Consider the following 23,869-nt stretch of genomic DNA (forward strand, 5'->3'; position numbering starts at 1 on the left):
CTAACTCTATCCAACGTCAACATCTGCTTGTCCCACCTCCTTGGGAAGGACTCGAAGAGGTGGATAAAACTGCCAAATCCAGTCTGCACATCTGGCTGGCAGCGCAACTACCCATCGTAGGAGTTTTATTGCATTTATACATGCTCCCAGCGAAAGTAGGCGGCTTACAATTGTTGAAAGGTTTAAAACGAAGAGCAATAGAAAAAGACACAAGAGGGGGGAAAAAAAGACAGGAGAATGTAGAACCATGTTTCTCAACCTTAGCAATTTCGTACAAGGAATGGACTTCAACTCCCAGAATTCCCCAGCTTATAGCCGGCTTGGTGGTTTTCTTGCAGATGTTTCATTACCAAACTAGCCCAAAATAAGACCTCCCCGATAATAAGCCCAATCAGGCTTTTGAGGTTGATGAGCCCAATCAGGCTTATTTCAGGGTTCAGAAAAATATAAGACAGGGTCTTTTTTTCTAGGAAACACGGTAGGTAGGTAGGTAGGTAGGTAGGTAGGTAGGTAGGTAGGTAGGTAGATAGATTAGATAGATAGATAGATAGATAGATAGATAGATAGATAGATAGATAGATAGATAGATAGATAGATAGATAGATAGATAGATAGATAGATAGATAGATAGATAGATAGATAGATAGATAGATACAGATGATAGAAGATAGTGAGAGATATAAATAGATAATATAGATGACAGATATCCTGTTTCCCCCAAAATAAGACCTCCCCTGAGAATAAGCCCAATTGGGCTTTTGAGCGCATGGCAATAAGGCCAAGCGCTTATTTCAGGGTTCAAAAAAATATAAGACAGGGTCTTATTTTGGGGGAAACACAGTAGGTAACTTCATCAGTGCTCATATCATCACTGATAGTCTGCAAGAAAACCACCAACATCAGAGAGCACCAAGGATCACAGTCATCGTCCTCCTTCTCCTCCCTGCATACCCCCCTCCCTTCTAGTACTGATGATGTTCCCTAGTTGGGTCATGAAACGTCTGCAAGAAGACAGTCAATCTCCGAGAACATCATGGACTCTATAGTTGTAGTCGTCATCGTCCTCCTCCTCCTCCTCCTCCTCCCTGCAAACCCCCCTCCCTTCTAGCACTGATGATGTTACTTAGTTGGGTCATGAAACATCTTCAAGAAAAGCACCAAGCTCAGAGAGCATCACAGACGCCCACAGTCCTCCCCCTCCTCCTCCCCCTCCCCCAGTTCAACCCTGAGCTACAACTATTCTCTTCTAAAATCCCAGTAGCATGCTGGCTGGGGAATTCTGGGAGCTGAAGTCCATTCATTGTAAAGTTGCTAAGGTTGAGACGGATGATACCACATTCTCCTGTCTCTTCAGATTGTATAAACCAGGGTTAGAAAGTTTTTCAACAGCTTCTAAGCAGCGTTCCTAGGTCATTCTCTAGGGAAAGCCTTCACGTGTTTTGGGAGATAGACATGCTGCATTTAGCGGACTACGACAATATACACAGGAACAAGATCTTGCGGCCAAATATCAAAATACCTGTGGCGTGGTAATTATTTTGGTACCACCAGATAATCAAATCCCTCCCCTCCAATCCAAAGGAAGCCCCTTCCAAAGTGATGAACGCAAACTTAAAATGATCTAAGACAGGGGTCTCCAACCTTGGCAACTTTCAGACTTGTGGACTTCAACTCCCAGAATTCTGGGAGTTGAAGTCCTTCAGGCTTAAAGTTGCCAAGGCTGGAGACCCCTGATCTAAGAGGCTGCCACTAAGGAATGAAGCAGGGGGTTAGGGTTAGCTTTAACCAAAAACTGTCTACTATTGACCTCACCCCATTCCTAAGAGGACCATAAGGGGCGTGCATAAGAGCACAAAACGTGCCTACCGTTCCTGTCCTATTGTTTTTCTTTTCTTCTTCATATATATATATATATATATATGTAGGTCCTTGGCTATTCAGGTTCTCTCCCGCGTAAAATTGGAAGTGTCTTGCCGACGTTTCGACGAACTCTCATTCGTCATCTTCAGGCTTCAGCTTCGTGCTTCTGGGAGCAATGTGTGATTGACAGACAGACACCCACTATGAAGATGTAGCACGACCACAAACACGAAGCCAAACAACAGCAATGCAGCTCACCAGCTCAAATCCCCCTGCAACTCAGACTAATCTGAGCACAACCAAGCCCCCACCCAAACAGGACACACCCCAGCCAATCAGAGCACAAAAACACATCTATTCATCTGTGCAGGACTGGACTAGATTTTAAATTTAGGTTTTAATGGGTTTTATTATATATATGGTTCTTTTTAATTATTTGGCTATATCAAATAAGTTTTTTAATGGATATTTTATTCTGTATTTATATGTATCTTTTTTATTTGCCTGTGAACCGCCCTGAGTCCCTAGGGAGATAGGGCGGTATATAAATGTGAATGAATGAATGAATGAATGAATGAATGAATGAATGAATGAATGAATGAATGAATGAATGAATGAATAAATAAATAAATAAATAAATAAATAAATAAATAAATAAATAAATAAATAAATAAATAAATAAATAAATAAATAAATCCTACAGGAGTGTCACTTTGAAGGACATCCCTGATGCCATTTGAAGGTAACATTCCTTTTATCCCAAATAACTTTTTATACAGGTAGTCCTTGACTTATCAATTTTGTTTAGTGGCCATTCAAACAGCCCTGGAAAAAGGGACGGATGACTGTTTTTCATGCTTAGGGCCGTTGGAGCATTTTCCCCGCCCACCGCTCACGTGATCCAAATTCATCCGCTTGGCAACTGACTCATATTTACGACGGTCACAGTCCCCTTTTAGGGATCACGGGATCCTCTTTTACGACCTTCCGGCAAGCAAAAGTCAAGGGGGAAGCCCTGGATTCACTTAACAACCGTGTTTGTTCCTAACTTTAAAAAAGGGCAGCGATTCAACTTAACGACAGCGGCAAAGTTAGCAACATGGAACAAAACAAGTGTCTAGTTTACTAAATTTTGAAATTTCGGGATCCACTGAGGGACATAAGTCGAGGACTACCTGTACAAAGTCCTGGGGAGAGGGGGGGAAGGAGGGGTGATGTTCTGTCCCCCCTCGCCTCCGTCCGAGCGATGGCTTAATTAGCCGGCACTATCAGCTCTGGCAGCAAACTAGCAAAGCGTCTGCCAAGTGTCTCTGTTATCTCCCTCGACGCCGATGGGTCACCCAGGAACAAACTTCAGCTCTTAATTAAGCAGTTGATTTGCCTGCTACGAAGAGGCACAGCAGCTCTCACTGCCTTTATATCCTGTGGGATGTGGCTCCAAGACTCAGCTCTTCCTAGGCCTGCCCCACCCCTGCTTCTGTTGTTCCCGCCTCCCCTGCCTACAAAACCTAGGGTCCAGCCAGGCCTGACTGCCATCAGCGGGATCTGGAGGCGTGGCCTGGGGGGGGAAGAGTCAGGGGAAGGAGACCCCGTTATCTCCTCCACCTGGCCTGCTTCTGACTCCTGGAGCTGAGCCAGGGAAGCCGGTGCTCCCAAGGTAAGTCCTAAATGGACCTTCCCCCTCGCTTTTCGAGTCACTTTCTGACAGGGGGCCCGGCTCGGGGGGGCGCAGACACAACAGGTATCTTACTGGTAGGTGATGTTGAAGCCCGTCAGGTTGTAAGCGGCATCACTGAAGAAGTGCAGAAGAGCGTAGCCGGAGGTGGCCGTAACTTCAGGGACCGTCTCGTTACTCTCCCGCTCGGGAACGATCAGGCCGCTAAAAGGAACAAGGTGAGGATTAAGTAACTGAACACGGGGTTGAAAACACAGAGCAGGTTCAAATGTCGTGGGATTTCCAAACACAGGGAGTTCCGTGACTTACAACAGTTCATTTTAGTGACCGTTCAACGTCACGACGGAACTGGAAAAAAAGTGATTTGGTAAGCCTGATTCTCTTAACAACCAGGTGATTAACTTGATCAATTGCCATGGTTCACTTAACGACTGCCACGAGAAAGGTCATAAAATGGGGCAAAACTCGCTTTACAAACGTTTCACGTTAATAATTTCTAGAAAGTTCCTGTGTCCTTCCCTCCATTCCTTCCTTCCTTTCTTTTCCATCCTGCCTCCTTTCCTCCCTCTTTTCCTTCCTTCCTTCCTTCCCTCCCTCTCCCCTCCCTCCCTCACTTTATATTTTATTTTATTTTTAGTTTAGTTTTGTATCCCACTTTTATTATTTTTACAAATAACTCGAGGCAGCAAACATATATAATACTCCTTCCTCCTCCTATTTTCCCCCCAAACAACCCTGTGAGGTAGGTTGAGCTGAGAGAGAGTGACTGGCCCAGACTCACCCAACTGGCTTGCAGATAGGACTAGAACTCACTGTCGCCTAGTGATTGGCCCAAAGTCACCCAGCCAGCTTTTGCGCCTAAGGTGACATTAGAACTCACTGTCTCGTGGTGAGTGGATTAGAGTCACTTAGCTGGCTTTCACGCCTGAGATGGGACTAGAACTCACGGTCTCCTGGTGATTGGCTTAAAGTCATCCAGCCGGCTTTCACACCTAAGGTGATACTAGAACTCACTGTCTCCTGGTGATTGGCTTAAAGTCACCCAGCTGGTTTTCATGCCTATGGTGATACTGGAACTCACTGTCTCCTGGTAATTGGCTTAAAGTCACGCAGCCGGGTTTCACGCCCGAGACAGGACTAGAACTCCCCGTCTCCTGGCCCAAAGGCACCTAGCCAGCTTTCATGCCTAAAGTGAGACTAGAAGAAATCATGGATTCCCGCTTTCTAGCCAGGTGATACCTCTGCAGGTCTCAGGTGAAGGCAAGCTATTGAGACCAATACTTTCAAAAGGCATTGAATTTCCTAAGAATCGGATTCAGAAGGCACTCAAGGGCCACACACCCACCTGTAAAATGGGTAGTTTATGACATGGGTGTCAAACGCAAGGCCCACAGGCCAGATCCAGCCCACGATGTGGCCGGATCCGGCCCACGGGGCTAGCCAGGAAAATGTAAGGGGCCGGCCACATGGCTTTGGTACCCAATGCGAAGAGGAAATATCGGGCCAGCGTGGTTTCGGCCCCGTCTACCCAGTGTGAAGAGGGAACATGCCAGCAATTTGGGGACTGGCATCAAGTTGGCCGTGCCCACCCAGTTGCCTACATCCCCCCTCCTCCCCCCCCCCGAGGTCAACCCCAGCCCTGATGTGGCCCTCAATGAAATTGAGTTTAACATAACATAATAACAAGAGTTGGAAGAGACCTTGGAGGTCTTCTAGTCCAGCCCCCTGCCCAGGCAGGAAACCCTACACCATTTCAGACAAATGGCTATCCAACATTTTCTTAAAAATTTCCAGTGTTGGAGCATTCACAACTTCTGCAGGCAAGTTGTCCCACTTATTGATTGTTCTAACTGTCAGGAAATTTCTCCTTAGTTCTAAGTTGCTTCTTTCCTTGATTAGTTTTTCACCCATTGCTTCTCGTCCTGCCCTCAGGTGCTTTGGAGAATAGTTTGACTCCCTCTTCTTTGTGGCAGCCCCTAAGATATTGGAACACAGCTATCATATCTCCCCTAGTCCTTCTTTTCATTAAACTAGACATACCCAGTTCCTGCAACCATTCTTCATGTTTTAGCCTCCAGTCCCCTAATCATCTTGGTTGCTCTTCTCTAGACTTCTCTAGAGTCTCAAACTCTAGAAAGAGTGCAAAGTTTGACAAACCCTGGCTTATGAATCCGTTCAGCAACAGGCGGAGCTGGAAACCCTGCATTGCTGCCATCATGGCTTTGTTCAGCCTCTAAATTAACGTCCTTTAGGTGTCTTTATTTCAATTTGGGGGAATGTCAGGGCGAATGAGCTCAGGCACGCCAAGCTCTCAAGCAGCCAACAGGTGTTTATCCCGAGGCTACAGCTACCTTCCGCCTTTGCGCAAAGGTTACGAGGCTCGTTTTGTAGGTGCTTGAGTTACACAGGGGGCCAATTACATCCTCATTAATCAGTATAGTAAATAAAAACAGCCAAGCTGCAGCGGGTTCCTTACCCCGCTACTGATGAAAAGACCTTTAAACAAGAGAATGGAATGGAATGGAATAAAAGAGAGAATAGAATAGAATAGAATAGAATAGAATAGAATAGAATAGAATAGAATAGAATAGAATAGAATAGAATAGAATAGAATAGAATAGAATAAAGAATGAATAGAGCAGAGCAGAGCAGAGCAGAGCAGAGCAGAGCAGAGCAGAGCAGAGCAGAGCGGAGCGGAGCAGAGCAGAACAGGGGTCTCCAACCTTGGCAACTTTAAGACTTGTGGACTTCAACTCTCAGAGTTGAAGTCCACAAGTCATAAAGTTGTCAAGGTTGGAGACCCCTGGAAGAGAAGAGAAAAGAAAAGAAGAGAAGAGAAGAGAAGAGAAGAGAAGAGAAGAGAAGAGAAGAGAAAAGAAGAGAAGAGAAGAAGAGAAAAGAGAATAGGTTGGAATATAGGTTGGAACCCAAAATAGGTTGGTTTCCTTCCTTCCTCTCTCCCTTCCTTTCTTCCATCCTTCCTCCCTTCCCTTTTTCCTCCCTTCCTTCCTCCCTTTTCTTCCTTCCTCTCTCCCTCTCTCCCTCCCTCCTTCTTTTCTTTTTTCTTTCCTTTTCTTTCCTTTTCTCATTTCTTTCAGTTGTCCTTTCTTCATGCCAAATTAAGATTAAACATACCTAACGAACCCGCTTATGGTTTATTAGATCTATTCTAACTAAGTGCAAATTCCGTTTACGGTACATGGGCAGGACAACAAAAATTCCAGAATCAGATCCTCTTTTCTTCGTTTTTTTTGATGCTGCCTTTTTGCATCTCAGTTTGATTTTGGGTTTTGTTTTGCTTTTGGGCCCCACCGTGGCTGTTATTGTAATGCTTTCATTTTAAGGCCCTTTTCTCTCCGTGTATGTTTTCCCGCAGATCACTCGGGGCTCCTTGGAGAGGACGAAAAGTACAGAAATACAAACCAAATTGAAAAACAACAACAACAATGGATAACAATCAAATAACCTCAGCCCGCTCTCTCAATTTTTTTCTCATGGTTCCCATGGCAATGCCTGGTCTCCAACTAGGATAAACCCTCCGAGCCTTCGAAGATGAAAAGGCCCCTCCGACATCTCACTCCGGTGGACACAAAGCGGACAGCCTCTTAAAAATGAATCGGTAAACATCCGCTTCCTTAAATACCATAAAGGAAACGCTGACCTTCCGATTGCACAATACGAATTCCCGGTTTTCCGACTGGCTCTTACCTAAAAGCGGCCAGTAATGGAGAATAGATGGAGTCTCCATCGTAGACATAGAGGTGATCCCAGCTGCATTCGGTTGCAAAGTGATTAAAGCGAAGCCTCAAGACCGTGTTGGGCCTAAAAAAAACAAACAGAAATACGTTAAACAGCCTTTCCCAAACAAACAAACAAAAAGAAAAGCATCAAACTCGATGATTATCAAAAAGGTACTAGAATGCGCAGAAGCAGATAAATTAACAATGGAATTAAAAGACCGAGAGGAAACGATATATTACGAAACATGGAATAGATGGTATAACTGGTTGGAGAAAGAATCTAAAATTAATGTATAAATGTATAAACGTAATAGAATAGAATAGAATAGAATAGAATAGAATAGAATATAGAATAGAATAGAATAGAATAGAATAGAATAGAATAGAATAGAATAGAATAGAATAGAGTAGAAAATATGGAATGGAATGGAATGGAATGGAATGGAATCGAATCGAATCGAATCGAATAGAGTAGAAAATATGGAATGGAATGGAATGGAATGGAATGGAATGGAATGGAATGGAATGGAATGGAATGGAATAGAATAGAAAATATAGAATGGAATAGAATAGAATAGAATAGAATAGAATAGAATAGAATAGAATAGAATAGAATAGAATAGAATAGAATAGAATAGAATAGAATAGAATTCTTTATTGGCCAAGTGTGATTGGACACACAAGGAATTTGTCTTCGGTGCATAGGCTCTCAGTGTACATAAAGGAAAAGATATGTTCATCAAGGTACAACACTTACAACACTTAATGATAGTCATAGGGTACAAATTTAACACTTAATGATACAACATTAATGATAGTCATAGGCTACAATTAAGCAATCAGGAAACTATCAATTACATGCTGGCTGGCTGGGGAATTCTGGGGGATGAAATCCACAAGTCTTAAAGTTCCCAAGTTTGGAGACCCATGTTTTAAGGCTTAATTTCATTTGGGGTTTTTTTGCATCAGGACAAAAAAAAATCCAGATTCCCCAGCCCAATTGGTAAAAGTGAATTACCTCTAACATACAAACAGACCTGCACATACGGACAGTATTTTTCAACTTGGACACTTTTAAGACATGTGGACTACAACTCCCAGAATTGAGCCAGTCAGAATGACTCTAGGAATTCTGGGAGCTGAAGTCCACAAAGTGGCTTGGGAATTCTGGGATTTGAAGTCCACTTGTCTTAAAGTGGACAACGCTTGAGAAACACTGCATAAAGAGGAAGGGGATGGGGGAAACATCGACAAATTAAACAGGAATGTCATTATACGCATAATAAAATTCTGGACAATTCAATTCCATAAAAATAGCAATATGTGGTACTCACTTTCCTTCTATGAGCCACGTGCATTTTGTTTTGTATTTGTAATTTCCCGGCCCGTCCGTTACGTATCCTGAAGGTCCGGTAAGCCTGTGAAAAGAAAACTAAACATGTAAAACTCCGTTAATTACTTGCAATTTATAATTCCACCCAAAATGCCCTGGATCAGGATTATTAAACCCCTTCTTACAAATGAATAGCGCAATTATACTTGGAATACAAGAATGGCCGGTGCAATTCTGAAAGAATTATTTCAATTGTAGAATTTGCTACTGCCGAAAGACCAGCAGAATGAGCTCTTTTGACTTCGCCCTGAAATAGAGGTAGTCCTTGACTTACGACCACAACACAAACATTTCCGTTGCTAAGTGAGAAATTTGTTAGCGGAGTTTTGCCCCGATTTACAACCGTTCTGGTTTGTTGAGTGAATCGCTGCGGTTGCTGAATTAGCGACAGGGTTGCTAAGGGAATCTGGCTTCCCCATTGACTTCGCTGGTCAGCAGGTCGCAAAAGGGGATCGTGACACACACACGCACGGGACACTGCGACGGTCATAAATATGAGTCAGTTGCCAAGCGCTTGAATTCTGACCACGTGACCTTGGGGATGCTGCAACGGTCATCAGTGTGAAAATCGGTCCTAAGTCCCTTTTTTTCAGTGCAGTTGTAACTTTGAATGGTCACTAAGCGAACTGTCGTAAGTCGAAGACTACCTGTAAAGGATTTTAAGGTTTATGATTAGCTCGCGCGAACAGAGTTAAAAGACATCACCTAAAAAGCATATCTACCAAATACCCAAATCTCTTACAGGCTAGCAGGAGCTCTTTCATAAGGACAACAGATACCATCTCTCAGTACCATTGTCTGTGCTAACAGAAAGACTACAGCACTGATGATGCTACCCAGTTGGGTAATGAAACGTCTGGAAAAAACACACCCAAGCTCAGAAAGCACCAAGGACACCACAGTCCCCCAACCCCATTCCTTCTTTCTGCAAACCCCTAGCACTGATGTTGTGACCTAGCTGGGTAATGAAATCTCTGCAAGAAAACAACCGAGATCAGAGATCACCAAGAACCCTTAGGGACCTTGGAGGTCTTCTAGTCCAACCTCTAGCTCCAGCAGGAGGCATTCCAGTCAAGTGGCTGCCAAGTGTCTTCCTGAAAACCGCCAGTGACGGAGAACGCACAACTTCTGGTGGCAAGCTGTTCCACTGGTTAACTGTTCTCACTGTTAGGAAATTTCTCCCTAGCTCCAGGTTGCTTCTCTCCTTGGTTAGTTTCAGCAAAGGTCAGCAAAAGCTGGCTGGGGAATTCTGGGAGTTGAAGTCTACCAGGGTGAAAGTTGCCAAGGTTGGAGACCCCTGCCCTAGAAGATAGGCTCAAGACCCAGATGGATCTTGACAGACTGGAACGCTGGGCCCTATCTCACAAAATGAAATTCAATGTAGGGAAAAGTCAAGTCTTACACTTAAGGCAAGAAAACCCAAAAGCACACATATAAACTGGGGGAAACCAGGCTTAATAGCAGGAACTGTGAGAGGGATCTTGGAGTCTTAGTGGACAACCATTTAAATATGAGCCGGCTGTATGCAGCGGCAGTCAAAAAATCCACTACAATCCTAAATTGCATTAACAGAGGGATACAATCAAGATCAAGTGAGGTACTAATACCACTCTATAAAGCCCTAGTAAGACCACACCTAGAGTCCTGCATCCAGTTTTGGTCACCACACTATAAAAAAGATGTGGAGACTTTAGAAAAAGTGCAGAGAAGAGCAACCAGGATGTTTCGGGGACTGGAGGATAAAACATACGAAGAACAGTTGCAGGAACTGGGCCTGGCTAGTCTAGGGAAGAGAAGGACCAGGGGAGACAGGATAGCATCTTCCAATATTTGGGGGGCTGCCACAGAGAGGAGGGGAGTCAAGCTGTTTTCTAAAGCACCCGAAGGCCAGACAAGGAACAATGTATGGAAACTGACCAAGGAGAGATTCAACCTAGAAATGAGGAGGAACCTTCTGACAATGAGAACAACCAACCCATGGAACAGAAGTTGCCTTCGGAAGTTGTGGGAGCTTGAGACTTTGAAGACTTTGAAGAAGAGATTGGACTGCCATCTGTCAGAAAATGGTGTAGGGTCTCCTGCTTGGGCAGGGGGTCTCCTGCTTGGGCAGGGGGTTGGACTAGATGACCTGCAAGGTCCCTTCCAACTCTGTTCATCTGAATACCTGACTTTTTGGAAAGACAGGAATTGTTAAGAACTGCTTCAGATCCAGAGCGATGGCTGTTGCTTACCCAAGAGAAATAACACAACAGAAGACCTAAGTAAGGCTCTTGTAAGCCATCCAGCACGAGTAAATCTCATCAGGTTGTACACAAGATTTCCGCACTTTTGTGTTGCTTTAACAATGGCTGCTTTCAATTTGATTCTTACACACGGCAGCTAGGTTGGGGCAGGGTCTTTTCAGCGATGAATCTTCTCTCAAGGGCATTGAGAGTGTAGTGTTCACTGGCTAATGCGAGATGTGCATTGCGTTGTGGTTTGTTTTTTTTAAACACATGGGTGATGGGAATCAATCCTTGGAGGGAGCTCGCATTCGGAGCGGCTTCTCGGCCAGGCGGAAGGGGTCAGCGGTCTTCTCTTGGATAAATTAACTCATCAGGGGGTCCTTGGTGCTCTCTGAGCTTGGTGGGTTTTTTGCAGACGTTTCATGAATAGAATAGAATAGAATAGAATTTTATTGGCCAAGTGTGATTGGACAATTGACCCAAGTAGGTAACATTATCAGTGCTAGAAGGGAGTGGGATTGTGGGGAGAGGAGGAGGAGGAGGAGGAGAAGGGAAGGAGGAGGAGGAGGAATAATGTTTGGTCCTTGCTGCTCTCTATTTTAAACTGTGGTTTTCCTGCAAACTTTTCATGACCCAACTCAATATCATCAGTGCTAGAAGGTAGTGGGCTCTTTGGAGGGAGGAGGAGGAGGAGGAGGAGAAGGAAGAGGAAGAGGAGGAGGAGGAGGAGGAGGAGGAGGAGGAGGAGGACTGCAGGTACTTAGTGCTCTCTGTGGTTGGTAGTTTTCTTGCAGACGTTTCATGACCCAACTAGATAATATCATCAGTGCTAGAAGGTAGTGGGCTCTGTGGAGGAGGAGGAAGAGGAGGAGGAGGAGGAGGAGGAGGAGGAGGAGGAGGAGGAGGAGGAGGAGGAGGATGACGACCGCGGGTCCTTAGTGCTCTCTGTGGTTGGTAGTTTTCTTGCAGACGCTTTCATGACCCAACTCAATATCATCAGTGCTAGAAGGTAGTGGGCTCTTTGGAGGAGGAGGAGGGAGGAGAAGGAGAAGGAAGAGGAAGAGGAGGAGGAGGAGGAGGACTGCAGGTACTTAGTGCTCTCTGAGCTTGGTGGGTTTTGCAGACGTTTCATGACCCAACTAGATAATATCATCAGTGCTAGAAGGTAGTGGGCTCTGTGGAGGGGGGGAGGAGGAGGAAGAGGAGGAGGAGGAGGAGGAGGAGGAGGAGGAGGAGGAGGAGGAGGAGGAGGAGTGACCCAACTCGATAATATCATCAGTGCTAGAAGATAGTGGGCTCTGTGGAGGGGAGGAGGAGGAAGAGGAGGAGGAGGAGGAGGAGGAGGAGGAGGAGGAGGAGGAGGAGGAGGAGGAGGATGACGACTGCGGGTCCTTAGTGCTCTCTGTGGTTGGTAGTTTTCTTGCAGACGTTTCATGACCCAACTAGATAATATCATCAGTGCTAGAAGGTAGTGGGCTCTGTGGAGGGGGGGAGGAGGAGGAGGAGGAGGAGGAGGAGAAGGAGGAGGAGGAGGAGGAGGAGGAGGAGGAGGAGGAGGAGGAGGATGACTGCGGGTCCTTAGTGCTCTCTGTGGTTGGTAGTTTTCTTGCAGACGTTTCATGACCCAACTCGATAATATCATCAGTGCTAGAAGGTAGTGGGCTCTGTGGAGGGAGGAGGAGGAGGAGGAGGAGGAGGGAAGGAGGGAAGGAGGAATAATGTTTGGTCCTTGCTGCTCTCTATTTTAAACTGTGGTTTTCCTGCAAACTTTTCATGACCCAACTCAATATCATCAGTGCTAGAAGGTAGTGGGCTCTTTGGAGGGAGGAGGAGGAGGAGGAGGAGGAGGAGGAGGAGGAGGAGGAGGAGGAGGAGGAGGACGACGACTGCGGGTCCTTAGTGCTCTCTGAGGTTGGTAGTTTTCTTGCAGACGTTTCATGACCCAACTAGGGAACGTCATCAGTGCTAGAATGTAGTGGGCTTTGTGGCGGGAGGAGGAGGAGGAGAAGGAGGAAGAGGGGGCAGACGGGGGTAGTGGGAGGAGGAGGAGGAGGAATAATGTGGGGTCCTTGATGCTCTCAGAGGTTGGTATTTTTCTTGCAGACATTTCATGATCCGACTAGGTAACATCACCAGTGCTAGTAAACACGACGTTATCTAGTTTGCATAACATCAAAAAGCCGAAGAATCAGGCACCTTTAACAGCTGCTCTGCTCAGCAACGGAACGTCTGCTCCCAGTTGTGGTCGTAAGTCAAGGGCTACCTGTATTTGTGATACACCTGTCTTGGTTATTATTCCAAGGACGATGTTTTAATCCCATTACTAGATACTGAAGTGGAAGTCGTTCAGTACCATTTTCAGCTGGAGCAGCAATGTACACCACCAGTTTTTTTTAAAAAAAAACTTCATGAAAAACAAAAACCAAGATCTTGGCAATTATTGTTCTTGTAAATGAGTGCGCGGATTCTAGTCCTCACCTAAATGACAACCCCCACAACGTACTCTGAAAATCCCAATAGCCCCGAAAATGCTGCCTCTCCCTGAACTTTAAAACAGGTATTAAAATCAAATGTTCTCAAAACAATATACGAACGGCAATCCCTCCCGTCTAATTAGCTCACTCCAAAAATAATGGCTCTCAGTCGGGATACACAACCGTTGTGGCTTTCCATTGTGACTGAGCAAAGCCAGGAAGGAACGAACACACATCAAAGACTGATTATTTACACTGATTTCTTATCAACAAATCTCCAACTGTGTATTTTCTCTTTCATTTTCTCTTTCTTTTCTTTCTTTCTTTCCTTCTTTTCGGCCCTTCTTTTCTCCTCCCTTCCTCCCTTTCTTCCTCCCTTCCTTCGTTCCTTCCTTTCCTTTCTCTTTTTTTTTCTTTCTTTCTTTTTTCCCCTTTGTTTCTCCCTTCCTTCCTTCCTTTCCTTCCTTTTTTCCTTCCTTCTTTTTTTTAAATTTTTTTATTTGAATTTATATCCCACCCTTCTCCGAAGACTCAGGGCAGCTTACATTGTGTTAAGCAATAGTCTTCATCCATTTGTATATTATATACAAAGTCAACTTATTGCCCCCAACAATCTGGGTCCTCATTTTACCTACCTTATAAAGGATGGAAGGCTGAGTCAACCTTGGGCCTGGGGGACTTGAATCTGCAGTAATTGCAGGCAGCTGTGTTAATAACAGACTGCTTAGTCTGTTGAGCCACCAGAGGCCCTCCATCCATCCATCCATCCATCCATCTGTCCATCCATCAGTTCATCCACCTGCCCATCCATCCATCCCTCCAGCAATTCATTCACCTATCAATTCACCCATCCACCCATCCACCCTCCATCCAATCATCCATCCAATCCATCCATCCATCCATCCATTTTTTTATTTTTTTTAATTTGAATTTATATCCCACCCTTCTCCGAAGACTCAGGACGTCTTACACGATGTTAGCAATAGTCTTCATCCATTTGTATATTATATACAAAGTCAACTTTTATTGCCCCCAACAATATGGGTCCTCATTTTACCTACCTTATAAAGGATGGAAGGCTGAGTCAACCTTGGGCCTGGTGGGACTTGAACTTGCAGTAATTGCAAGCAGCTGTGTTAATAACTGACTGCTTAGTCTGTTGAGCCACCAGAGGCCCTCCATCCATCCATCCATCCATCCATCTGTCCATCCATCAGTTCATCCATCTGCCCATCCATCCATCCCTCCAGCAATTCATTCACCTATCAATTCACCCATCCACCCATCCAATCATCCATCCAATCCATCCATCCATCCATTTTTTTATTTTTTTTATTTGAATTTATACCCCGCCTTTCTCCGAAAACTCAGGGCAGCTTACATTGTGTTAAGCAATAGTCTTCATCCATTTGTATATTATATACAAAGTCAACTTTTATTGCCCCCAACAATCTGGCTCCTCATTTTACCTACCTTATAAAGGATGGAAGGCTGAGACAACCTTGGGCCTGGTGGGACTAGAACCTGCAGTAATTGCAGGCAGCTGCTGTTAATAACAGACAGACTTAGTCCGTTGAGCCACCAGAGGCCCTTTCCTTTCTCCCTTGTTTCTTCCTTTTTTCTTCCTTTCTTTCTTCCCTTTTTTGTTTCTCTTCTTCCTCCCTCCCTCCCTCTCCCCTCTTTCCCTCCTTCCTTCCTTTCTTCCTTCCTTCCTTCTTCCTTTCTCCAACTCAACTGGAAGAAGTTTTTACCACAATTGCAATATTTAAATCAATACAAATTCCTAAATCCATTTTAGATGTCCATGCATGTCCTCCAGTGATCTGGGCAAAGGGGTTTTGGTTTTGTTCGAAAAAAAATGTTAAATCTAAGCGCGTATTGTTTTAAAAAAGCCATTTCTTTGTCATTAACACAGGAAGGACATTTCCTTCTAAAATATAACTTCGGCATAAAATAACAACCACTGTTGACTTCCAAAAAAACAGTTTTTCATATTGAAAAATACAATTACAGAGTACAATTCAGCCCAAAGCCCTCACATTTCTTTATACAAATGACAATCCGGTTGTTGTTTTTTCAGGTTAAATTATAAGATGTCAACAGTGCTCTGGGTTAAAAATTACATTGTGTTGGTAAAGTCATGCTCACCTACAGAGGCTTTGCCCATCATATTCTAAAAATAAGCAATTATCAGCTATTTATCTTTTCCCCCTCGGAGTGATACGAGAGATTATAAATAGTCCTCAATTTAACAACCATGGGATCAAAAAGCAGACACCTGGCAATTGGTTCATACATATGACGGTTGCAATCTCCCCAATCTCACGTCATGCCCTTGTCCGACTTCCTGAGAAGCAAAGTCAACGGGGAAACCAAACTCACTTAACAACCGCGTTCCTTACTTAACAACCGCAGGGGTGCAGCTAACAAATATGGGCAAGAAAGCTGGTAAGATGGGACCAAAATCGCTTGATAAATGACTCGACTTAACTGCAGAAATTCTGGGCTCAACTGCAGCCGGAAGTCGAAGGCTACCTGCATAGACTGCATTTGCAACCGAGACATAATTTTGTTTTCTTCTGGTTTTTTTAAAAAAACTTCCTAAGATAGCCTACCGCAGTGATGGCTGACCGTTTTTCCCTCAGGTGCCGAAAGTGTGCAAGCACGTGGAACAGCACATGCGTGCCCACACACCCATAATGCAATGTCTTCTGTGCGCCCCACACCCTGCGCCTGCGTGTGTGACTCCCCCATTCTTCCCCGCCCCCTGTGAATGTGCATGTGACCCCCACGCAATCCCCCGCCCCCTGCACATGTGACCCACCCATCATTTTCCCGCCTCCGGCACATGCACACAGGACCCCCACGGAAGCCCATTTGGGCCTAGCAGGCCTCCCTGAAGCCTCATGGAACCAAAAACGGGATGCGGGAGGGGTGGCCTCCCCCACGCACACGTCTCCCACATGTGTGGCAGAGACTTGAAAATCAGCAGGAGGCATACATGGTGGAGCTGACTTAGGGTGACGGCTCGCGTGCCTGCAGAGAAGGCTCTGCATGCCACCTGTGGAACACGTGCCATAGGTTCACCATCACAGGCCTACTGTCTTCCTTTAGCGTCCTCCCAAACCAATGCTAACAAGGGCTGATCCAGAAGAAAAGAGTAGATTAGTCCAGAGTCTAATCCAGGTATATGTGGTGCCTTGCTCAATAGTAGTACCTGTGAGAGGGATCTTGGAGTCCTAGTGGATAACCATTTAGATATGAGCCAGCTGTGTGCAGCAGCTGCCAAAAAAGCCAACACAGTTCTGGGCTGCATAAACAGAGGGATAGAATCAAGATCACGTGAAGTGTTAATACCACTTTATAATGCCTTGGTAAGGCCACACTTGGAATATTGCATCCAGTTTTGGTCGCCACGATGTAAAAAAGATGTTGAGACTCTAGAAAGAGTGCAGAGAAGAGCAACAAAGATGATTAGGGGACTGGAGGCTAAAACATATGAAGAACGGTTGCAGGAACTGGGTATGTCTAGTTTAATGAAAAGAAGGACTAGGGGAGACATGATAGCAGTGTTCCAATATCTCAGGGGTTGCCACAAAGAAGAGGGAGTCAAACTATTCTCCAAAGCACCTGAGGGTAGAACAAGAAGCAATGGGTGGAAACTGATCAAGGAAAGAAGCAACTTAGAACTAAGGAGAAATTTCCTGACAGTTAGAACAATTAATAAGTGGAACGACTTGCCTGCAGAAGTTGTGAATGCTCCAACACTGGAAATTTTTAAGAAAATGTTGGATAACCATCTGTCTGAGATGATGTAGGGTTTCCTGCCTGGGCAGGGGGTTTGACTATAAGGCTTCCAAGGTCTCTTCCAACTCTGTTGTTGTTGTTGTTGTTGTTGTTGTTGTTGTTGCTGTTGCTGTTGCTGTTGCTGTTGCTGTTGCTGTTGTTATTATAGATTCTGGACTTTGCCAGCAAGGTCCCATAAAGTACCACAATACCGCAAGAGTTGGGATGCTATCCCAGTGTGTTTCCAAACGCAATTCAAGACGCAAGTGATCATTGATAAAAAGTCCTACATCAACTCCGGGAAGTTGAAGTCCGCCTTCTCTTAAAGTGGCCAAGGTTGAGGAACGCAAGTAATTGTGACCCGCTTCATGTATAATGCTAAACCGCAACGGATACACATGAACATCGCAATAAAGCCAAAGCAAGCAACTCACAACAAGGCTTGGGACTGAGTGTGAACCAGCTCACTGATTTCCGAATGATACCATCTTTTGCACGAATGACAATTTCGCATAATAAACAAGACCACAATATATTTCATATATTGTATGGGGGGGAAGAAACAGGTTTTCTACAACCGGTGTGCCAAAACATGTCCTGTAGCAACATCTGGGGTGGGCCAAGATTATTAAGGTTTATACTCCCACAATCCACTACCAATTGCCAACTCAGAGACAAGAGGATAGAAGAGAATATTTGTAGATCAGGGTTGAACTGTGGGGTCCTTGGTGCTCTCTGAGCTTGATGGTTTTCTTGCAGACGTCTCATTACCCAACTAGGTAACTTTATCAGTACTACAAGGGATATAGACCGTACTGTTCAAGACTTGCAAAGGAGCAAGAGATTTTGTGTGTATCACAAAACCAGAAGAGAGCTATGGTGCGTCCTTGGAGCAACTCAACAGGGGCAAAGATAAAGCAACTTTCAAACATCATTTTAAGGGGTTGCTCCTCAACGGACCGGCTGGCATGAACAACTCATTTCTGCCTGGCAAAAAAAAAAAAAAAACCAGAAAAAGCCAATTGACTGAGAGTTAATTCGGCACGGAAAATTGCTGCAACTTTTCCCAGCCTGGGCTGCCCTCTCTCTACCAAGACGTTTCCAGCGGAATACAAAAGAGCTCCTTGTGTAGTCTTTGTGTAGCGAAGAGGCAGGCAGGAGGAGGGAAGGGAGGAAGAGAAATCAGCCTAAGCTAAATTAATGAACTCTTTCAGCTCAAACTTTTTCTCTGATCTTTTTTTCTGAATTGGGGGAAATCTCGTTCAGGCTGATGGAGTCGTTTGTGCTCTCTGAGCCTGGTGGTTTTTCTAGCAGATGTTTCATCATCAGTGCTACAAGACAGTGGGGCTTGAGGAGAAGAGGAGGAGGAAGAGGAGGAGTGGGAGGAGGAGGAGGGGGAGGGGAGGAGGAGGAGGGAGGAGGAGGACGATGACAGTGAAGTATCTGAGCTTGGTTGTTTTCTTGCAGACATTTCCTGACCCAACTAAGTAACATCATCAGTGCTAGAATGGGAGAGGGGTTTGCAGAGAGGAGGAGGAGGAGGAGGAGGAGGAGGAGGAGGAGGAGGAGGAGGAGGAGGAGGAGGAGGACGACGACAGTGAAGTATCTGAGCTTGGTTTTTTTCTTGTAGGCATTTCATGACCCAACTAAGTAACATCATCAGTGCTAGAACGGCAGAGGGGTTTGCAGGGAGGAGGAGGAGGAGGAGGAGGAGGAGGAGGAGGAGGAGGAGGAGGAGGAGGAGGAGGAGGAGGAGGAGGAGGAGGAGGAGGAGGAGGAGGAGGAGGACGACGGCGACAACAACTGTGGGGTCCTTGGTGCTCTCTGAGCTTGGTGGTTTTCTTGCAGACATTTCATGACCCAACTAGGGAACATCATCATTGTTAGAAGGGAGTGGATTTTGTGGAGAAGAGGAGGAGGAGGTGGAGGAGAACTGTGAGTTTCCAGGTACTCTCTGAGCTTGGTTGGTTTCTTGCAAATGTTTCATGACCCAACTAGTGGATATCATCAGTGCTAGAAAGGAGTGGAATTTGGGGGGAGGAGGAGGAGGAGGAAGAGGAAGAGGAGGAGGAGGAGGAGGAGGAGGAGGAGGAGGAGGAGGAGGAGGAGGAGGAGGAGGAGGAGAGACAAGGGAGGTAGGAGGACGACTGTGGATTGATCCTGTGGACCATGGAGATGCTGCAACACTCCTAAGTGGGCAAAACAATCATACATCCCTCTTTTCAGTGCCGTCGTAACTCTGAACTGTCGCTAAACGAACTGTTGTAAGTCGAGGACTACCTGTATGTGATGTTGACTGTTGCCACTCTTTTTTTTAAAAGAAAGAAAGAAAGAATGAAACCTCTAAAAAGAAGGTGCCGAGGCCTTTCTCTCTATAGAATCCTTCAGAGTTTCCCTTCCAGAGGCAGCAGGGAAGACTTCCGATCGTTAATTTTCATTCAAGGAATTTCACTCGACAATTGGAAGAAACGAAGGGTGTCCAATTGCCACTAAAACTCTCACAACTCCTGCAGCTTCAGCTCGTGTTGGACCTTGTTACGAACAGTTCATAAAACCCAGGATTTTCCGACATAAACTCTCTTCCCGTCTTAAGCTTTCCACTTAATCCAGTCTCTTGAAACACAAAACACCGGGTAAAATAAACTTTCATCTTCAACGTGGCTATTTGGCAGATTTATTTTGCGCCATTAAAGCATACGGGGCGTAAAGTCAGTCCTCGGCTTACAACCACAATTGAGCCCCCAAATTTCTGTGGCTAAGCGAGACAGCTGATAAGCAAGTTTTGCACGTTTTTATTTATTTATTTATTTATTTATTTAATCAAATTTTTATACCGCCTTATCTCCCGAAGGACTCAGGGCGGTTTACAGCCAGATAAAAAATACAGAAATCATACACAATAAAAACTAATTAAAAAACTTATTTAAATAGGCCAGAATTAAAATTACAGTTAAAATGATAAAACCCCATTATCTAAAAATTAATAATAAGGTTTTAAGACCTTGCTTGCCACGGTTGTTAAGTAAAACCGCTGCCGTTGTTAAGTTCGCAACACGGCTCTTAAGCGAATCGGTCTTCCCCGTTGACACTGCTTGTCAGAAGGGGTCGCAAAAGGGGTATCACGTGGCCCCGGGACAGTGTGACCGTCATAAATATGAGTCAGTTGCCAAGGTGGTCTGAATTTTGATCATGTGACCGTGGGGACCAGAGGTGGTATTTCAATCGGTTCAGACCGGTTCGGGCAAACCGGTAGCTGCAACCCGACCGCCCGGATGTAATACCGTCCAATTAGCCACGTTTTTGAGGCCGGAATGCATGCGCAGAAGGTGTGCGCAAGAGCAAAGCCCATGCGCGGAAGACACGTGTGCAGCGAGCTTGTGGAAGGCCGGCGAACCGGTGGCAATATGTGAAAGGTGAAAGGTGAAAGGTGAAAGGTGGGGACACCGAACGGTCGTAAGTACCAAAACGGATCCTAAATCCCCTTTTCAGCGCCGTTGTAATTCGAACCGTCACAAAACAAACAGCTGTAAGTCAAGCACTATCTGTGCTATGTAAAGGTAAAGGTAAAGGTTCCCCTCACACATACATGGTAGTCGTTGCCAACTCTAGGGGGCGGTGCTCATCTCCGTTTCAAAGCTGAAGAGCCAGCGCTGTCCGAAGACGTCTCCGTGGTCATGTGACTGGCATGACTCAACGCCAAAGGCGCACAGAACGCTGTTACCTTCCCACCAAAGGTGGTCCCTATTTTTTCTACTTGCATTTTTACGTGCTTTCGAAACTGCTAGGTTGGCAGAAGCTGGGACAAGTAACGGGAGCTCACCCCGTTACACGGCAGCACTAGGGATTCGAACCGCGGAGCTGCCGACCTTTCGATCGACAAGCTCAACGTCCTAGCCCCTGAGCCACCGCGTCCCTGTGATCTGTGCTATGTACAAGAACCTTATTTGAAGAAATAATCAAAATTTCCCATCAGGACCTGGGAGACGAGGAAGTTCTGGGTTGCAGAGCTATGTAGATGGGACCTGACAAATTGCAGGCTGTCAGCCTTTCTACCTCTCCATGCAGTCGTCGGTCCATTCCCAGAGTTTATTGCAATTATCGTTGTACGTTATAAGCAGAGAGCATGAACTGCCTTCTCAGGCAACAGCCACATTAAGGAATGAAGACGTTTTGCAAGATGCCAAAAAATGAATGCGCTTGGCATAACACGATGTCATCTTACACTATTCTGTAAGCTTGTTCAATATAGTTAATGGAAATACGCAATGTAAGCACGATTAAAGTATGTCTGCAAGATTAGTCACAAATTCTCTTCAGTTTATTTAATACAGGTAGTTCTTGGGTTGTAAGCACAACTGGGATCGGGATTGCTATCACTACGCGATGCGAGCGTAATGTCTGATATCACGTAACTAGAGGAAGTTCTCTACTTACAGCTATTCATTCTTTTCCATCCAGGGGTGAAATGCTCCCGGTTCGGACTGGATCGCCTGATCCGGTAGCGATGGCGGCGGGTGGTTTGGAGAACCGGTAGCAAAAATCCCTGCCCCACCCCCACCATGCCCAGTTGAACCGCACGATCATCAGAGGTTTTTTGTTTTTTTTACTTTTAAAAGCATTTTTTCTTCGGCTGAAAAAATGCTTTTAAAAGTTAAAAAGAAAAAGTCTCTGATGATCGCATGGCTCAGTTGGAACCGTCAGAACCCTTTAAAAGCATTTTTTTCTACAACCTCTTCGGCCGAAAAGGTTGTAGGAAAAATGCTTTTAAAAGGCTCCTCTGGCGATCCCAGCTGAGTTGCCTGATCATCAGAGGCTTTTAAAAGCATTTTTTTTACAATTTCTTCTGCCGAAGAGGTTGTAGAAAAAATGCTTTTAAATTAAATAAATAAATAAAAAATTGGCCATGCCCACCCAGTCTCGCTACCCCCACCACCAAGCCACGCCCACAGAAGCGATAGTCACAAATTTTACATTTCACCAGTGTTTCCATCCATTGTTTCTTGTCCTGCTTTCTGGTGCTTTGGAGAATAGGGTGACACACACACAGCCCACTTAGTGGCAGCCCCTCAAATATTGGAAGACTGCTCTCATGCCTCCCCTGGTCCTTCTCCTCTGAGCTTTTACAGAATAGGGAATAACAGAATTGGAAGGGACCTTGGAGGTCTTCTAGTCCAACCCCCAGTTCAAGCAGGAGACTCTATACCATTCCAGACAAGTGGGTGTCCGATCTCTTCTTTAAAACTTCCAGGGATGAAGCCTCCACAACTTCTGGTGGCAAGCTGTTCCACCGGTTAATTGTTCTCCCTATCGGGAAATTTCTCCTGAATTTCTCTTCTAGGTTGGATGGAAACTAATCAAGGAGAGAAGCAACCTAGAACTAAGGTGACAGTGAGAACAATTAACCAGTGGAACCAGATTTTGCCTCCAAAAGTTGTACGTGCTCCAACAATGGAGGCTTTTAAGAAGAGACTGGATTGTCAGAAGTGGTGTAGGGTTTCCTGCCTGTGCAGGAGGTTGGACTAGAAGACCTCCAAGGTCCCTTCCAAATCTGTTATTCTTTAACACAGCTATCATATCTGGGACATGGTAGCTGTGCTCCCATATTTGAGGGGTTGCCCCAAAGAAGAGGGGGTCCAGCTATTCTCCAAAACACCAGAAGGCAGGACGAGAAGCAGCGGATGGAAACTAATCAAGGAGAGAAGCAACCCTGGAACTAAGGAGGAATTTCCTGACAGTGAGAACAACTAACCAGTGGAACAGCTTGCCACCAGAAGTTGTGGATGCTCCAACACTGGAGGCTTTTAAGAAAAGACTGGATAGCCCCTTGTCTGGAATGGAATAAGGACCCCTGCTTAGGACAAGGGTTGGACTAGAATAGAATAGAATAGAATAGAATAGAATAGAATAGAATAGAATAGAATAGAATAGAATAGAATAGAATAGAATAGAATAGAATAGAATAGAATAGAATAGAATAGAATTCTTTATTGGCCAAGTGTGATTGGACACACAAGGAATTTGTCTTGGTGCATATGCTCTTAGTGTACATAAAAGAAAAGATACGTTCATCAAGGTACAACATTTACAACACAATTGATGGTCAATATATCAATATAAATCATAAGGATTGCCAGCAACAAGTTATAGTCATACAGTCATAAATGGAAAGAGATTGGTGATGGGAACGATGAGAAGATTAATAGTAGTGCAGATTTAGTAAATAGTCTGACAGTGTTGAGGGAATTATTTGTTTAGCAGAGTGATGGCCTTCGGGAAAAAACTGTCCTTGTGTCTAGTTGTTCTGGTGTGCAGTGCTCTATAGCGTCGTTTTGAGGGTAGGAGTTGAAACAGTTTATGTCCAGGATGCGAGTGATCTGCAAATATTTTCACGGCCCTCTTCTTGATTCGTGCAGTATACAGGTCCTCAATGGAAGGCAGGTTGGTAGCAATTATTTTTTCTGCAGTTCTAATTATCCTCTGTATGAATAGTGATGGCTAACCTTTTTGCTGTCGCGTGCCAAAAACGGGGGTCGCGCAGGGCGGGTCATGCGCTTGTGTGCTCACACCCATAATTCAATGCGTCCCATCCCTGCGCGTGACCCACCCACGCTTCCCCCCACTTTTGGCATGTGATGGCCCAGTGGGCCCATTGTTCACCCTTCTCAGGCTCCAGAGCCTTTCTTGGAGCCTGGGGAGGGCGAAAACTGCCTTCCCCA

At 45.1% G+C, this 23,869-nt stretch overlaps 1 protein-coding gene across 1 annotated transcript in view; it reads right to left on the reverse strand.

The window, feature by feature from the left end:
• Positions 1-23,869, reverse strand: part of ATRN (attractin) — a 241,010-nt gene that overhangs the window by 167,732 nt on the left and 49,409 nt on the right. The window contains exons 2-4 of the mRNA XM_058192126.1: positions 8,610-8,693; positions 7,244-7,357; positions 3,611-3,739 (exon numbers count right to left, since the gene is read on the reverse strand). Coding sequence (XP_058048109.1) covers positions 3,611-3,739; positions 7,244-7,357; positions 8,610-8,693 — 327 coding nt within the window. The remainder of the gene's footprint in view (positions 1-3,610; positions 3,740-7,243; positions 7,358-8,609; positions 8,694-23,869) is intronic.

Source organism: Ahaetulla prasina, chromosome 8 (assembly GCF_028640845.1).
Source record: "Ahaetulla prasina isolate Xishuangbanna chromosome 8, ASM2864084v1, whole genome shotgun sequence".
In the NCBI taxonomy this organism is placed as follows: domain Eukaryota; kingdom Metazoa; phylum Chordata; class Lepidosauria; order Squamata; family Colubridae; genus Ahaetulla; species Ahaetulla prasina.